General features: G+C 32.5%; 1 protein-coding gene across 3 annotated transcripts in view; it reads right to left on the minus strand.

Moving 5' to 3' along the window:
- Positions 1-18,871, minus strand: part of TLL1 (tolloid like 1) — a 236,441-nt gene that overhangs the window by 58,418 nt on the left and 159,152 nt on the right. For 2 of the 3 annotated variants that reach the window (XM_021101281.2, XM_084973891.1), the window contains exon 9: positions 14,776-14,891. In XM_021101281.2, coding sequence (XP_020956940.1) covers positions 14,776-14,891 — 116 coding nt within the window. Of the gene's footprint in view, positions 1-14,775; positions 14,951-18,871 lie in introns of all 3 variants that reach the window. The other variant, XM_084973892.1, reaches the window with a different exon arrangement.

The raw sequence follows: 18,871 nt of genomic DNA on the forward strand, positions 1-18,871 counted from the left end.
TTTAACTGAAAGGTTAAGTACTAATTTACAGCATATCAATCCTTATCTAGTTTACTTCTTCCTAGAATGAAGATACAGCATAACAAAAAATATTTCTCATGGCATCTTATATCTCAGCACAGTGATCACTGATGAAATTATATGCCAAAGTTGGTTTTAATTGTCCATATAAACAATCGTTTCACAGAGATAGAGACCAAGAATTTAACCATAATGAAAGTCAATAGTACCTTATATTAACATTTCACCATCAAATTCAAAGAGATGAAAAAAAAGGATGAAATCTATCAAGGATGTGAAAATGATGCTATTTTTTAAATGTAATAACAGCAGGCACAGCATAATATTGTTTAATTTAATACAACTTTTCCTTTATTTCTGTCTACATTATTTATAGTTTTTCTCTTTCATTTTTCTTTTCCTGCATCTAATTTTATCATGCTAAATATTCTTAAAAAAGGTTTACAAGAATTTGCAAAATATCAAAGGACTAAGGACTAGTCCTTTTTTTCCCTTTCTTTTTCAATAATCCTCAATACTTGATTATTAAAATGCATAATTTTTTCATCATTTTTCCAAAATTCCCAATATGGTTGCTCCTCTATCTCTGAACACTAAATACTGATGCAACATTAGGTTATTCTTATGACACAATTAGGAAATAATTTCTGGTTTCCCCCCCTTAACTTTGTATTTACTTTTTTTTTTAAAGGCTGCACCAGTGGCATATGGAAGTTCTCAGGTCAGGGGTTGAATCAGAGCTGCAGCTTTGGCCTATGCCATAGCCAGGGCAATACCAGACACATCTGTGATCTACGCTGCAGCTTGCAGCAATGCTGGATCCTTAACCCACTGACCAAGCCCAGGGATCGAACCCTCATCCTCATAGACACTATGTTGGGTTCTTAATCGTCTGAGCCACAAAGGGAACTCTGCATTTACTTTAAGTCTGCTACAAATGGGGAATGCTACCACTGTCTCATATTATTTCCTTCTACACTTGTAGTCTCCCTATAGAAACCAATTTGGTACAATCATGTAAGAATTCATTTAGTATGGCAGAGAGGGCCAGACTAGAATACAGACACAAACAGTATAAAGGGGAGCTTTATAATAGTATGTAAAGAGTTTAAATTTCCTCCTGGATGAGGAAAAAAATCAGCTAAACTGGAAAGATGTGTATCATCAAAATTTATTCAAAATTGAAATAATTTGCTAACAAATAGTTAATATTTTAAGTTTGGAACACACACACATATACCCACACACACCCACACACACAGTTGAGGGGTAACTCTAAACAGGAAAGTTTCCTATCTTGTTTTTAATCTACTACTTTAAACTCCAAGCATAGCAAAAGAACAAAACTGGCCTACTTTAATATAAAACACAGTGCTTTAGAAGCAGAAAATGTAATAAAGATAGGTTTTCTAATATCAAATCTTAGGACTCTGATGTAGAAATAAAATGCTGGCCTTTGACTAAGGTTGCTAGCAGATTTCCATACACAAATTACCAATTGAAAACACCTGACTATATTTAGTTGTTTTATATTATACTATTTTATGAAATATGTTGCATATTTTTTTCAAAGAATGATGAAATAAAACTACCAGCAGGATTATATAAATGTTTTATTTCTTATGGTAAGTATCAATTTACCACTTATCAATTTAAAATGAACCATAGTTCCCTTGGACCATGGGATTGAGGGGGATACATGGAACAATTCTAAAATTTCCTGTGATCTGTTAGGAGTCTCAGCTGCTATTATGCAAAGTTAAATTTTAACAATTGCTGTAGAGTTTCCTTATTAAAGAGTTTGTTTTAAAATCCTGCAGAGTGCACAGCCTTGAAGAAAGGTAGATCAATGGTCAAGAGACCAGATGTCTGGAAGTCTCCAGAGAAAGATATAATCAGTAAACTTTTGTCATCACAATTAAGACATTATTGACTACCTAATTCCGTGAGTACCATAAAAAGACCAATTAGAATAATATTTATACCTTAGAGTGCTGAGAATGGGGAAGGCACAAATCTCATCCATTAGACTGATAATTATTAAACAGTTCTTTAGAAAGAGATATTAGAATCAAAAGCAGTGAAATAAAATAGAAGCTAGGCTCCAGCCAGAAGCAGCTTGGACAAGTCTAATAAACTCTCTAGGGAAACAACAATTTTCTCAGAAGTAAGACCAGGGGCAAGATCAGAGATCAGTAAACTGTACCCTGTGGGCCAAATCTAGCCTTCAGCCAGTTTCTGTAGAGACGTTTTTATTGTACACATTCCTTTACGTATAGCCTATGGCTGCTTTTGTAATACAACGGTAGAATTGAGTATCTGAACAAACTGTATAGCTGGCAAGGCCAAAAATATTTACTGTCTGTCCTCTCCAGGAAATTTGCCAAATCCTAGAATAACGATAAAGTTTTGCTCAGCACAGAATTGTAACATATTAAAGGAGGAAATTTGCGTTTTTTTTTCTACAGCTGGAAGCTATTTGTGGGGCTGGGAATCAACAAGCCTGGGTTCAAGTTCTAGCTTCTCAGTTTGCTAGGTTAAATTTTCTGAGTTTGAATTAATCTCCTTACTATAAAATGGAGATCATCATATTGAGCTGATCTCAGCTGAATTAAATCAGAACAATTTAATTGTATAATGTGTAGAAAAACACTAAATTAATTTAAATACATTTTTGGAATTCCTGCTGTGGTGCAATGGGTTAAGAATCTGACTGCAAAAGTGGGTATAGAGGGAAGGAACATTCCTGAATATAATCAAAGCCATTTATGATAAACCCACAGCAAATACAATCCTCAATGGGGAAAAACTGAAAGCCTTCTCACTCAAATCTGGAACAAGACAGGGATGCCCACTCTCACCACTGCTCTTCAACATAGTTTTGGAAGTCCAGGCCACAGCAATTAGACAAACAAAAGAAATAAAAGGCATCCATATAGGAAGAGAAGAGATAAAACTGTCACTGTATGCAGATGACATGATACTATACCTAGAAAACCCCAAGGACTCAACCCCAAAACTACTTGAACTGATTAATAAATTCAGCAAAGTGGCAGGATATAAGATTAACCTTCAGAAGTCAGTTGCATTTCTGTATACCAGCAATGAAACATTAGAAAAGGAATACAAAAATACGATACCTTTTAAAATTGCACCTCACAAAATCAAATACCTCAGAATACACCTGACCAAGGAGGTAAAGGACCTATATGCCGAGAACTAGAAAACTTTAATCAAAGAAATCAAAGAAGATGTAAAGAAATGGAAAGATATTCCATGTTCCTGGATTGGGAAAATCAATATTGTAAAAATGGCCATACTACCCAAAGCAATCTACAGATTCAATGCAATCCCTATCAAATTACCCATGACATTTTTCACAGAACTAGAACAAACAATCCAAACATTTATATGGAACCACAAAAGACCCAGAATTGCCAAAGCAATCCTGAGAAACAAAAACCAAGCAGGAGGCATAACTCTCCCAGACTTCAAGAAATACTACAAAGCCACAGTCATCAAAACAGTGTGGTACTGGTACCAAAACAGACAGACAGACCAATGAAACAGAATAGAGAATCCGGAAATAAACCCTGACACCTATGGTCAATTAATCTTTGACAAGGGAGGCAAGAACATAAAATGGGAAAAAGAAAGTCTATTCAGCAAGCATTGCTGGGAAACCTGGACAGCTGCATGCAAAGCAATGAAACTAGAACACACCCTCACACCATGCACAAAAATAAACTCCAATGGCTGAAAGACTTAAATATACGACAGGACACCATCAAACTCCTAGAAGAAAACATAGGCAAAACACTCTCTGACATCAACATTATGAATATTTTCTCAGGTCAGTCTCCCAAAGCAATAGAAATTAGAGCAAAAATAAACCCATGGGACCATCAAACTGAAAAGCTTTTGCACAGCAAAGGAAACCAAAAAGAAAACAAAAAGACAACTTACAGAATGGGAGAAAATAGTTTCAAATGATGCAACTGACAAGGGCTTAATCTCTAGAATATATAAACAACTTATACAACCCAACAGCAAAAAAGCCAATCAATCAATGGAAAAATGGGCAAAAGACCTGAATAGACAGTTCTCCAAAGAAGATATACAGATGGCCAACAAACACATGAAAAAATGCTCACCATCGCTGATTATAAGAGAAATGCAAATCAAAACTACCATGAGATATCACCTCACACCAGTCAGAATGGCCATCATTAATAAATCCACAAATAACAAGTGCTGGAGGGGCTGTGGAGAAAAGGGAACCCTCCTGCACTGCTGGCAGGAATGTAAACTGGTACAGCCACTATGGAGAACAGTTTGGATTTACCTTAGAAATCTATACATAGAACTTCCATATGACCTCGCAATCCCACTCTTGGGCATCTATCCGGACAAAACTCTACTTAAAAGAGACACGTGCACCCGCATGTTCATTGCAGCACTATTCACAATAGCCAAGACATGGAAACAACCCAAATGTCCATCAACAGATGATTGGATTCGGAAGAGGTGGTATATATACACAATGGAATACTACTCAGCCATAAAAAAGAATGACATAATGCCATTTGCAGCAACATGGATGGAACTAGAGAATCTCACCCTGAGTGAAATGAGCCAGAAAGACAAAGACAAATACCATATGATATCACTTATAACTGGAATCTAATATCCAGCACAAATGAACATCTCCTCAGAAAAGAAAATCATGGACTTGGAGAACAGACTTGTGGCTGCCTGATGGGAGGGGGAGGGAGTGGGAGGGATCAGGAGCTTGGGCTTATCAGACACAACTTAGAATAGATTTACAAGGAGATCCTGCTGAATAGCATTGAGAACTATGTCTAGATACTCATGTTGCAGCAGAAGAAAGGGTGGGGGAAAAATGTAACTGTAATGTATACATGTAAGGATAACCTGACCCCCTTGCTGTACAGTGGGGGAAAAAAAAAAAAAAAAAAAGAATCTGACTGCAGTGGCTGAGGTCACTGTAGAGGTGCAGGTTCAATTCCGAGCCTGGTGCAGGGGGTTAAAGGATCTGGCATTGCTACAGCTGTGGTGCAGGTCACAGCTGCAGCTTGGATTCAATACCTGGCCTGGAAACTTGCATACATCATGGGTGTAGTCATAAATTTTTTTTTTTAAATAATAAAAAACAAAACACTTTGCTGTACAGTAGAAAACTGGCAGAACACTCTGAACCAACTATAATGGAAAAAATAAAAATCATTTAAAAGTTTTCATAACCAAAAAAAAAAAAAAGTTTCACAGGAAAATCAACAAGTTAAAGTAAGGGATTCTTAGTTTGAAATCTAAAGAAGAATGGACCAGAGAATTTGGGCCCTTAGTTTAAGCCCCTGCTTTTACAACAGGTTAGCTGCATAAATCAAGTAGATCCTAATTCTATCAGGGATTAATTTTATGATAGGTGAAAATTAGGAGTTGGATTATGCTATGAAAATAAGCTTTCTGCTTAAACATATGGCATCAGTGTTTTGGAATTTTGATTTGTCTTCGCCAACTATTCAAAGGAACATTTTTTTTTATCCCTGCCTTTCCTTAACCCCCACTCTATCCCCATATTTAGTCAGTTACCAATTTCTACAGATACTCTGCAATGCCCTACAAATATTCTTCTCCTTTTCTTCTGTCAGTGCTCTCCATGCTCCTCTGAGTTAATGCAATAGCTTTGCAAGATGCATTTTGGTTTACAGTTTCACACTTCTCCAATGCATCCTACACTCTATGGCTGTTTAATTCCAGTAAAGTAGAGTTCCCATCATGGCATTGGTGGCTTATATCCAACTCAATATAAATTTCTAAGCCTGGTCATCAAAGCCTCTAGGCCATAACCTACCTTTGCTGCCTCCCTTTCACTATCTCAAACAGAGAATCTTCATCGCACTCCTGTTGTTGTGTCTGGACAAAGTGCCCCAATTTCAGTATCCCTTTATGAAAGGTGTACACACCTGAGATTCCATGTTCCCCTTTCCTATATCTAGAAACTCTTCTCATCTCTTAAAGACAGAATTAAATGCTATACTCTCTACAGTCAGGTCTGGATCACTCAACAAGATCTGAGCTCGCTTATCGCTGCAAATCCTTGGCAAGTTGTATCTTGCTTTCTTTAGTTATTTTTTCAATTTGCCTCATATATTACTGGGCTTTGCCCTTACTGTATGTTTGTAAGATACTTGAAGGCAAAGATTTATTTCACATACCAGGAGATGCATTTATTTTAAAGAGATCAAAGATTTATCTACACAGTAATTGCTAAATATAAGCAGTGCCTTCAGCAATATAAATATCATATTGGGAATTGACCCCATATGTGTAAATCATTAGAGTCTATAAAAAGAAAGTTTTGCAGAATGAAAGTGGTCAAATGATAGCTTTGAAACAGGCTATAGCGGAAAAGAAAAAAAAATATTAACTCTATTGAAGACATAAGCAATATGCCCTTGTTAAAAGGTCAGGGGATAAAAGAATTGATACTGTTTGCTTCTATCAGCTCAACACAGCTATGTTCTCAGAGGCATATTCTGGGCTATTCCCTGCATGTGTTGTGCAACATCAATGGCAGCCTGAGATCTGACAGGACTGTCTTTAATTTAGGAGGCTCAATCCTAGGAAAACATACGAGTACATTGACAATCTTATTATTTTTAACTGTGATAAAATGAACATCATGTAAAATTTAACATTTTAACAATTTTAAGCATTACAGCTCTGTGGCATTAAGTACATTCACATTGCTGTGCAGCACTCTTATTTAAAAAATATCTTTTCCCAGATAAAATAGTATATGCTTATTGAAGAACATAAAAGAAAGAAGAAATGAAAAACTATGTACATCCATCAGGAAGAAATAAACATTGTCTTGGTATATATTCTTCCATAATTTTGTCTTTAACATATGTAATTTAAAAATCAGATCTTTTTGTGCCTATGATTTTTAACTTGCTTATTAAATTTATCAATAGTTTGAGAACATGGTCCTCTGGTTCCAGGAAATACAGTCTTTCACAAAAAAATAACTTTTGCAATGAGTGCCATATTTTTAGATAATAACTCGTGATTATCTTCAGAGAGGTGAATTTAGTGACAGCCTTCTCCCTTTATACCATGTTTTATTCCTTCTTAAACATAATTTGATAATTATCAAATGAGCATTTCACTTTTACATTGGCCATTGTGTATGTTTTTGTAAAATAGAATATTTAATCCTTAAAAAAATCAATCAATCCATGTTTTCTTTTGCCTTTCAAATTTTGTTTTCAATTTTTCATTAATTAAAAATAACTAATCTTTGCACATACCCAGATAATTGTTGTAAGATAAATTTCTAGGATAAGTGAATACATGCTTTGCAAAATGCGATACAGTTTGCCAAACTTCTTAAGAAAAGTTAATTCAGTGTGTGTCCTCACAATCATTTGATATCATCATCATATCCCTTCTTTGCCAATTTGACAGTGTGAAATACAACACACCATTGTTGATTCAAATAGCATTCTTTGATAAAGAATTAGAGTAAACAATTTCATATATTGATTATCTATTTGCACTGATACTTTAATAAATATTTTGCTTCCTTATCTAACCAAGTATTAATCTTTACTTATTTATAAAACAAACCACTTGTGTTTTCTTTAGAAAAAATATTCAGTATGAAGTGAAAGTTGAAATTTTTAAAAAAATATTTTAAAATGATTTCATTATTTAAAAATTCATTTCTGATTTATTTGAAAAAATCTTCTCTATAAGTATATGACAAAAATTTTATATTCCCTCAAGTTGAGTTCTGGCCTTTTTTGATTGTTCCATTAATCCAGAAGCTTATTTTGACATTACTATAAAATTTGCATTACTGAAACTTAAAAATGTTTTTCTACCACCTTACAGTGTAATTCACTCCCTTTCATTAATTATTTTCAAATTTGCCTCAGCTATTGCAACCCTTTGATTTTTAGAAATAAACTCTGGAGAAATTTGATCTAGCTATAGATCTATTGGAAATTTATTTGGAATTGCATTAAAATCATACATTAATTTTGGAAAAACTGACAATTTATAACATATTCTACTATACAATGTATCATTTCGTTTTAGTCCTAGAGTAATCTTCAGTTTTCTAAAGACTATTACATTTTAATATATTTGTTTTTATTTGATCAGCTCTACTCCTGTTTTCTAGTTGATTATTTTGAATTTTCAAGAAGAAAACCTATTCTCTATAACTAAAAAAAATGCAAATCTGTGTGATGTTAGGAAGATTATTCAATCTTAAATTCAATTTTCTTCACATGTAAAATGGTGATATTTGTAATACTAAACTCAGTAGGGTGTGAGTATTAGAGAAATTTAGCACAGCACCTGTCATAGTATAAGCACTCAATAGAGATTAATTTCTTCTATTTATTGTATTGAAAACAAAACTTTCTAATCCTAATTTACTAGATTATCATTAAATATAGTAATTGAAATCTAGCATTTATGGAAAATTTTGAAAAATTTAAATTTTTTCCATTTTCATATTATTAGTTGACTAATTAACAGATTTTATAACACTGGCCTCTCAAATTACTAAATCAAAACACAATTTTATAAATCATAGCGCTTGAGTTGATTTTATTATATGTATACAATATGTATACAATATCCATGTGTTTACATTTTATAAATTATACATTAAGCATTTCATAATTATTTCATATGTGTTGGAGGGTGCCTGTCAAAATTTTACTACTTCAATAAAATAAATGACGAGACTACACAATATTTTCCAATGCACTTGAAATACATTTTATATGGAAAGCATCATTTTAAATAATACTTTTTAGCAATTTATTTATATGGTTGTTAACATTAAACTTCTTGTGCTCATTAAATCAGATTTGCTAACTTGAATTTCCAGGAATCCACATTTTAAGAAATATTTTAAAAAAGTGATTTTTCAAGTTTTGATTATTAGCAAATCAAATATATAGCTAGTTGTAGCTACTGAACCTATTTTATCATGAATTCGAGTTAAAAAAACCTTTAAAGGGAGTATAGTATACAAAAAATATTGAATCACTATATTGGACACCTAATGAAACAAACATAATATTGAAAATTAACTACACTTTAATTTAAAAAAATGTACATTTCAAACAGGAAAAATACTGCCAAAAGAAGCTGAGTTAAAAAACTAATCTAAAATACAAACAAAAATCAGGACAAAATGAGCTTGGTGGAAGTCTGAGACGTGAGAAGAAATACTGAATAAAAATATTTGGTAAATCTTCAATAAGTGCCTTGCGAAAAATGGCTCTCCAGTGGAAGAGAATGATGTTAGACTCTTAAGCCATATACCAAAATCAACTCAACAATGGATTAAAGACCTAATCATAAGACTCAAAACTCCTAAGAGAAAAAATAGGGGGAAAGCTTCATTCTATTGGATCTGAAAATAATTTCTTGGATATGGCTCCAAAAACCCAGGAAACAAAAGTGAAAAATTAGTACTATGTCAAACTAAAAATCTTCTGTGAAACAAAGGAAACAATCAACAGTGTCAAAATGCAACTACAGAAAAGGACACAATGTTTGTAAACCATATATCTCAAAAGGGGTTAATAGCCAGAATATATAAAGAACTCCTACAATACAACAAGAAAAAAATAAAATAATCTAATTTAAAAAATGGGCAAAAGACTTGAACAGACATTTCTCCAGAGATGATGAACAAATGGTCAATAATCATATAAAAAATGTTCAACATCACTAATCTTCAGAGGAATGCAAATCAAGCCATAGGAGTTATCACCTCATACTCATTAAGATGGTGATTATGAAAGATTTTAAAATAACATGTGTTGGTGAAGATATGGAGAAATTTGACCTCATGTGCACTTGGGAGAGATTCTAAAATAGTGAAGCCATCTATGAAAAACAAAAAATTAAAGATAGAACTGCCAAATGATCCAGCAGTCGTTGAGAATTTATGCATGCTACAACATGGATAAGCCTCGAGGCCATTATGCAAAGCAAAATAAGCCAGTTACAGAAGGACAAATACTATGTGACCCCATTTTTATGAATTATCTTAAAGTAGTCAAATTCATAAGAAACAAAAAGTAAATGGTGCTTAGCAGGAGCTGAGGGGAGGGGAAAATGGAAAATTGGTGAATGGACATAGTATTTCAGTTTTGCAAGATGAAAAAGTTCTGGAGATCTATTTCTCACAGTGTGTATACACTTAATGCTACTGAATTGTATATTTAAAAATGGTTAAGACAATTTTATGTTGTATGTTTTTTATCACAATATTAAAATGTTAGGTAAATATCTACATAAAGTTAAATTTTACGTGCAAAAAATAATATATCTTCTTTTTCTCAGGAAGAAAATGTGCTTGAAAACGAAACAAAAAAATAGCTTGTAAGATAAAGACAATGTGAATCATAATCTTTTTTTTTTTTTTTTAGAATCTTTTTATGGTTTAGGAAGAGGCTAAAGATACCAATTACATATGCCTAGAAAAAGGTACCAAATAATAGACAACACATTTAAAATTTTCAAACCAGTAGAGAAAGAAATTACATGAGGGGAAAGTAAACCATAATTCAATACATAAGAAAGCAAAACATAGAATAAAAGAAGTCAGTGGACATAGAGTATGCTGATAAGAAACAATAATATATCTGTAATTGTAATAGATGTAACTGTAATAAGCGCTTGAGTTAAAAACAAAACTTTACATTATGGATTCAATAAAGAACAAAACCAAATCATTTGCTGTCTAAAAGGGAAACACCAGAGACACAAGATCTTAAATGGCTAATTGTCTAAAGCAGGATAGAAATACCAGGCAGAAATATTAATCAAAAGAAATCACAGATTTATTAATATCAGAAAAAATATTTTTAACCTAAACTATGAATAGAGATTAAGAGATTCACTATATAATGATAATAGTTTACCTTATTAGAAAGCCGTAATAGTCTAAAAGTATTTATGTATACAATATGTAATAAGATAGTGTAAACAAATATTTTAACTGTAGAGTAATTAATAACATCTACCAAATAGTGGGAAATAATATTTAAATATATTAATAACATATCTTTCTACTATTTCATAGATGAAGTCAAAAACAATAATATAAAAAATATATCAACAGCACAATTAAAAAACTAATTCATATATAGAAAACTCTGTACTCAACCACTGCACAAAACATATTTTAAATCAAAGATTATTTTTCTATGAATATTGGTCAATTCCCAAGTCATTCTGCCAGCCTCAAGCTATTTCAAAGACTGACATCAGACAAATGATAATCTCCAAAAAGTAATTAAAGGAGAAATTAATAAGAAAAGGGAGACTGAAAAACAACATGTTTGTAAATTAAAAAAATATTATTGAAAAATATATGGGCTTAGGAGAAATGATAAGATATGAAGAATTAGAATTGAAAAATAACAAAAATACTATGCATCAATTTGGTAAAATTCAGATAGAGTAGTTCTTAGAAGAAAATTCATAGCCTTGAATGTCTGTATTGGAAAAAAAAAGATGCTTGAAATTAATGAGTTAAACTTGCAACCAAAGAAGTAAAAAATACCAGCGTAAAAAAGACCCATTAAATTTACAGGTTTAATTCCTATCAAAATATCCATGACATTTTTCACATTACTAGAACAAATAATTCTAAAATTATTTAGAATGGCAAAAGACCCCAATACCAAAGCAATTTTGAGAAAAAAGAACATAGCTGAAGGTATCACATTCCTTGACTTTAAATTGTGCACAAAGCTACAGTAATCAAAACAGCATCATTTTGCCACAACAACAGACATATAGAAAAATGGAACAGAATGGAGGGTCGAGAAATAAACCCACACAATTATGGTCAATCAATCTAAATCAAAAGAGGCAAGAATATATAACGGAGAAAAGACAGAATTTTCTATAAATGGTGCTAAGAAAACTAGACAGCTACATGCAAAAGAATGAAATTAGAGTATTTCCTCACACCATATAAAAAATAAATTCAAATTGTATTAAAGACCTAAATGGCTGAATCCTTAATCACTGCACTGGGCAGAGGATGGAACCACATCCTGGCTGCTGCAGAGACATCTATCAATCTTGGTGTACCACAGCAGGAACTCCTAGACTCATAATTCTTAAATTTAAAAATAAGTACATAAAGAATTATATATGCGACCATGTATTGCAAAGTTGTAAACTTTTATGTGTAAAATCTATTTATGCTACACAAGAGTTTCACTTAGTCTTCATTGCGAGTATTGCCCATACCCACCATACTACTCATTATAACACAGAATTATCAGAGAGATCAAATTTTCTTTAACTGTATTTGCATTCTCATCAATACTCAAAATGTGGGTGAGTCATTCCAGATGAATTAGTGAAAGGCAAAAGACAAAAACCATTTAACAACTACTAAAAAACAAAGATAAATATCAATACGATCTTGCTCTGGGAAGACTTTAAAGGCTAGCATTTAAGACAGAATCTAGAAATTAATAGATTTATTCATTTTATTTCTTAATAATTTTAAATTCTATAACCCAACAATATGATAAAGGAAAGGTTATGTCTTCATTTTTAATTTATATATATATATATATATATATATATAATTTCATTATCTTGTGTTAATGTGCCACTACTTTCATCAAAGTGTTAAAAAAGAAGAGAAGTGGTAAACATTCTTGGTTTTTTACCTATCTTGAGAGAAATACTTTCAGAATTTCTCCAATGATAAGGGTATTTGCACTAATTTTTGTTGATTCCCTTTATAAGATTAAGAAGGCATTCTTGGTTTGCTCAGGATTTATTGTCATAAAATCATTAATAGATTTTTTCTTGATTTAATTGATATTTATCTAATGATATTTGTACATATATACCCATACATATATGTACACATACAAACATCTAAGTAATAAATAATACATATATACACATACCCAAGTACATATATTTGCACTCGAAATATATATATAACATATTTTATATCTTATTTATATATTTATATTGTATAGACACATACATATATGTGCATATATATTTGCATTTGATTTGGTAATGTGGGGAGGATTTTACATAAGTATTCAAGTGTGAGTCTGGGTTAAAATTTTTCTTTATTACACCATTTGCGTCATCAGGATGGCTATCAAGGTTTTGCTAGCCGTATAAATAAGAGAGTATTTTTTTAATTAACTGAGAGATTTTATATGAGATTACACTTATTTTTTATTTGGTTATTGGGTAGAACTCACTAATTAAGCCATCTGAGCCTGGATTTTCATTGTTGAAAATTATGACTAAAATTTTAATTAAATAGTAATTTGATTTCTTTACTGGTTATAGGAGCATTCAAGCTTTTTATTTCTGCTTGACTATGACATTAGTAACTAGTATTTTGTAGTAATTTTCCCATTTCATTTACATTTTAAAGTTATTGGCATAATTTTAAAATGTTCTTATTCCCATTTTGGTGTCTAAAGCATCTATGTTATAATAATCTTTTTTATTCTAAAAATTAGATAATTGTGCTTTCTCTGTTATTCTTTTTTCTTTCTTGATCTCTTTTCATCCTCTCTTCTATTTTTCTAAGTTGTTTCAAAGTACCAACTTTGTCTATACTTTGTACCATGATATTTTTATGTTTTTAAATTTATCTTTTTTGTTTTTTTGGTCTTTTTAGAACCACAAGTGTGGCATATGAGTTTCCAGGCTAGTGGTGGATTCAGAGCTGCAGCTGCTGGCCTATGCTACAGGCACAGCAATGCTGGATACTTAATCCACCGAGAGAGGCCAGGAATTAAACCTTCATTATCATGGATATTAGTCAGGTTCTTAATCCACTGAGCCGCAATAGGAACCCCCTAACTTTATCTTTTATTTATAACTTCTTCCTTTTTGTACATTTCCATTAATTTTATTGCTCTTTTCCAGCCTCTTTATGTGGATATCTATCTCATTAGTTTTGAGTTTTTCTTTTTTTTTCTTTTGCTTTTAGGGCTGACCAGCAGCACACGGAAGTTCCCAGGCTAGATGTCAAATCAGAGCTTTAGCTGCTGGCCTACACCACAGCCACAGCAATGAGGGATCCAAGCCGCATCTGCAACCTACACCACAGATCATGGCAATACTGGATCCTTAACCCACTGAGCGAGGCCAGGGATCAAACCCACATCCTCATGGATACCAGTCAGATTCGTTTCTGCTGAGCCACAATGGGAACTCCCCATTATAATTATTTTCTTATGGGAGTACTCAAGTGTGTGAATTTCCTAAATACTGCTTTTAGGTGCATGTAGGCTTGGTGTTCTCAGTATAATTCTCATAATTGAAAATAATTTCTAATTTTCATTATAATTTCTTCTTGGCTAAATTGGATATTTGATGTAAATTTCTTAATTTTAAAATGTGTGGGATTTTTCTAATTACCCTTCTGATACCGAATTTTAATTTAATTGTGTCTGAGATCACAATTTGTACCATTATTTCAACTCTTAGACCATTTACCACTTATTTTAAATTTACGTCTTTCAAAAAATTCCTGGATTTTGAGTCATTTCCTTTATAAATTTTCTGAGCTATTTGGTCTCTTATTTGATGAGTTAAATAAGAATTAAAAAAAGTAAATTATATTTGAAAGAAGATGAACTTTTGCTTATCTGAGATTAAAAGAGACTTGATGGGATAAACTACCTTCTCCCCTGCAGTCACAGAAACTCTCCAGATGCAGTGTGTATAAGAAGGGTAGCCATTTGGAAATCCTGGGGAGGAAAGATTGCCATTGGATTCTTGAAGAGTTTCTCCACATGCTAAAAGAAAAAAATATGTATATTTGATTTTTTTAGATAGATGAAATGATAATATCATTCTTTAATTTTTTATGAAAGACATGGCATCATACATAAATGAAACCTTGAGCATTTTGGTGTTAGACTAGAATATATATTTGTATTTCACAAAACACTTATGTCTTTCTTACCACAATTTCCATACACTTAATGGAATCACTAGAGCTAATCATATAACAAGATTCTGAGATTAAATAGTCTGGCATTCCTAAAGTTCTTCCTCATGGAAACCTTTCTCATTCATTCCCAAGGAGCCAGCAGCCAACTTCTAAGTCACCCATATTTAGACTCAGGCCAGTGGATGCCTAGGGTGGCTTTGGGACCACATGAAACATTCCACTAATACATCTGAAGTAAAGTAAGGTTAACCTTTTTTTTTTTTTTTTTTTTCGCTTTTTAGGGCTGCACCTGCGGCATATGGAAGTTCCCAGGCTAGGGGTCAAATCTGAGCTACTTCTGATGGCCTTTAATACAACCACAGCAATGCTGATCCGAGCCATGTCTGCAACCTACACCACAGCTCATGGCAATGCTGGAAACCCTGACTCACTGAGCAAGGCCAGGGATGCAACCCATATTCACATGGATGCTAGTGGGATTTTTTTCCACTGTGCCACAGTGGGAACTCCCAAAGTGAGGTTAATATTAATAATGAATACCATATCAAAGTTGAAAAAAAGAAATCTTAATAACTAAAAATTATCAATTAAAGAGGTTTCAAAATGTCATACACAAAGAAAATTTTTCTCAGGATAAGCTGGAAAAAATTGAAAGATAAAAACATCAGAGAAGACTCAAATATTCCTACAAGAGGTAGACATTTATTTACTCTGTTTTCTGCTGCTCATACGTAGAAATTGCTGGAAATGCAATTATATTTTCCTCCTACTAAGCCTGTGTAACTCCTTGGAAGAAATTATTAGTCATCTTAAATGGCAAATAATCATCTGCACAGAGTCAAGATGTATGATTGATACCTCCAGGGCCATTTCAACAGACAAAGAGAGCATAATTGGCTCATTGGTTCAGCCACTGTTGTAGTCAGAAGCATTTTATAATGGATTTTCTTGCTGCTTTTGCAAAGTGTGGTACAAGCCACATGAGCTAGGCTGCTTTAAGCACCCTTAATTCAAAAATAATTCCTCTTTCTGACTTACTTCACTCAGTATGAGATTCTCTAGTTCCATTCATGTTGCTGCAAATGGCATTATTTTGTTCTTTTTATGGCTGAGTAGTATTCCATTGTGTATGTATATTTGGAATCTAATATACAGGACGAACGAACCTTTCCACAGAAAAGAAAATCATGGACTTGGAGAATAGACTTGTAGTTGCCTAGGGGGAGGGGAGGGAGTTGGATGGATTGGGAGTTTGGGATTAATGGATGCAAACTATTGCTTTTAGAGTGGATTAGCAGTGAGATCCTGCTGTGTAGCACTGAGAACTATGTCTAATCACTTATGACAGAGCATGATAATGGGAGAAAAAATAATGTATTCATGTATGTGTAACTGGTCACTATGCTGTACAGTAGAAAAAAATTGTATTGGGGAAATAACAATAAAAAAATTCCTCTATGGCAGCCCATTTATATAAAGATTTATAAAAAGATATTTATAACCTTCATTAAGTAATTTGAAAGAGCAACTCTTCCCTCTGAAGGAGACTTAAATAAAAACTGATATATTACCATATTACAGAGCCATAGCTACCATCAGGTGAACTCTTGCCTCATCAAAACTCAATAAATGATAAATGGTTCTGCATCTATTGAGTTAAATGAAGAAACAAAGACGACAACTTTGAAAACATAAAGTAGAGCTGTAAAATCTGACACAATATGAATATTTAGAAACACAGATATTTATGTTTGCAAAACAAAATAAATTTAAATTTAGAGCAAGCAATGTGTGGCCTTAAAATGAATTAACAATGAGATCCTACTGTGTAGCACTGAGAACTACGTTTAGATACTTATGATGGAGCATGATAATGGGAGGAAAAAGTATGTATACGTGTATGGGTAATTGGTTCCCCATGCTGTACAGCGGGGAAAAAAAAATGTGTTGGGGAAATAACAATTAAAAAAAAGCAACAATGCTTACTCTGATGAATAGGCAGATAAAATCACTTTAGAATAGAATGAAACAAAAATACTCAAGGTAAAAAATATATAATCAGCACTTTCCATGAGTCATCTGAGGGCACTTGATAAATGTGACGTTATAAATAAGAATCCTTAGAAAAATGAAAAATTTGTTGAGATCATTAACACAAACAATGTGCTTCTAACTAGGATTGGTTTTTTAAAAATAAATTCTGTAATAATTGAAAACTCTATTAAGCCACAAAGAATGCTGGTACCGGATTTTCTAAAGTTGAATCAAAACAATTAAATATATTTAATACATAAATGTAAATAAATTATATTGTTTTGGTAAAAATATAAAGCAAAACACTCTCTAAAGAAGAAAAAAATAATTCAAAAATTAAATAAATCTATTATATAGCACCTACTTATAATGTAAAAATTGCAAACATCTATTATCAAATTCAGGTAATTATTCATACATTTTTCCCAATGAGTGTGGCTGTCTCAGGCTACCTGATCCATATTTCAAATCAATTTTCCCAACCATTTGTTGATTCATGCTCAGATATAAAAAGGAAACTTTATTATTAAAAGAACTGAAGGAAAATTATCAAGGAAAAGGCAATACCACTGAGTTAAATGCATAGTCTGTCCATTTACTCAGAAAGGTATGTGGATAAAAAAAGAGAAGTTTGCGTAGTTCCCACTGTGGTGCTACAGAAACAAATCCAACTAATATCTATGAAGATGCGGGTTTGATCCCTGGCCTCTCTCAGTCAGTTGGGGATCCAGCGTTGCCATGAGCTGTGGTGTAGGTCACAGATACTGCTTGGATCCCACATTGCTGTGGTTGCTGTGGCTGTGACATAGGCCACCAGTTGTGTCTCCAATTCAGTATAAAGCCTAGGACCTTCCATAAGCCATGGGTGTGGCCCTAAAAAAAAAAAAAAAGAAAAGAAAAAGAGAGAGAGAGAGAAGTTTAAGTCATGGCATTATTCCTTGTTAATTATTTCATACAAGCAAGTTTCAAAAACTTTAATCTCAATTTTTTTTTTCTTCTGTAAAGTGTATTTCATAAAGTTGCCTTGTAGGGCTCAAGAATTGTGATGCCAAAGACCCCTTTTTACCTCTAATACAAGTAGGAAGGTTGTCACAATTGCTACAATTAACAATTGTTAATTGCTACAATATGCCTTTGAGCTATAAAATTCAGTCATATTTAAGAGAAAAAAAGTATAAAGTAATATACAAAGGTAAATTATTATCATTATGTTCCTAATCAAAATTATTCTAAAACATAATCCAGAAGTTAAACTTCTATCTCTCTAGGCAGATGACATGATCTTATATGTACAAAACTGCAATGATTCCACAAACACACAAAAATACTGTTAGAAGTAGCAGAAAAATCAGCAAAATTGCAGAATACAAAATCAACACACAAAGAATGAGTCGCATATTCATAAACTAACAACAAACAATATGAAAGGGAAATTAAAACAATCTCATTTATGAGAACACCAAAAAGAAATAAAATATTTAGGAATAAACTTAACCAATGAGGCAAAAGACATATATACTGAAAACTGCAAAATGTTGCTGAAAGAAATTAAAGAAAGACACAAGCAATGTGTTCATGTATTGGAAGACTTAATGTTAAAATGTTCTCCATACTACCCAAGGCAATCTACAGCTTCAATGCAGTCCCTATCAAATTCACAATGGCATTTTTTGCAGAAATGGGGAGAAAGTCTTAAAATTCATATAGAACCACATACCTTGAATAGAAAAGAAAAACAATCTTGAGAAAAAAGAACTAAGTTGGAAGCCATATACTTCTTGACTTCAA

The sequence above is a fragment of the Sus scrofa genome, chromosome 8, assembly GCF_054392235.1.
Source record: "Sus scrofa isolate SSC_HxYL_T2T_F1_AM1 chromosome 8, Sscrofa_HxYL_maternal_Yorkshire_Landrace_v2.0, whole genome shotgun sequence".
NCBI classification, from domain to species: Eukaryota; Metazoa; Chordata; class Mammalia; order Artiodactyla; family Suidae; genus Sus; species Sus scrofa.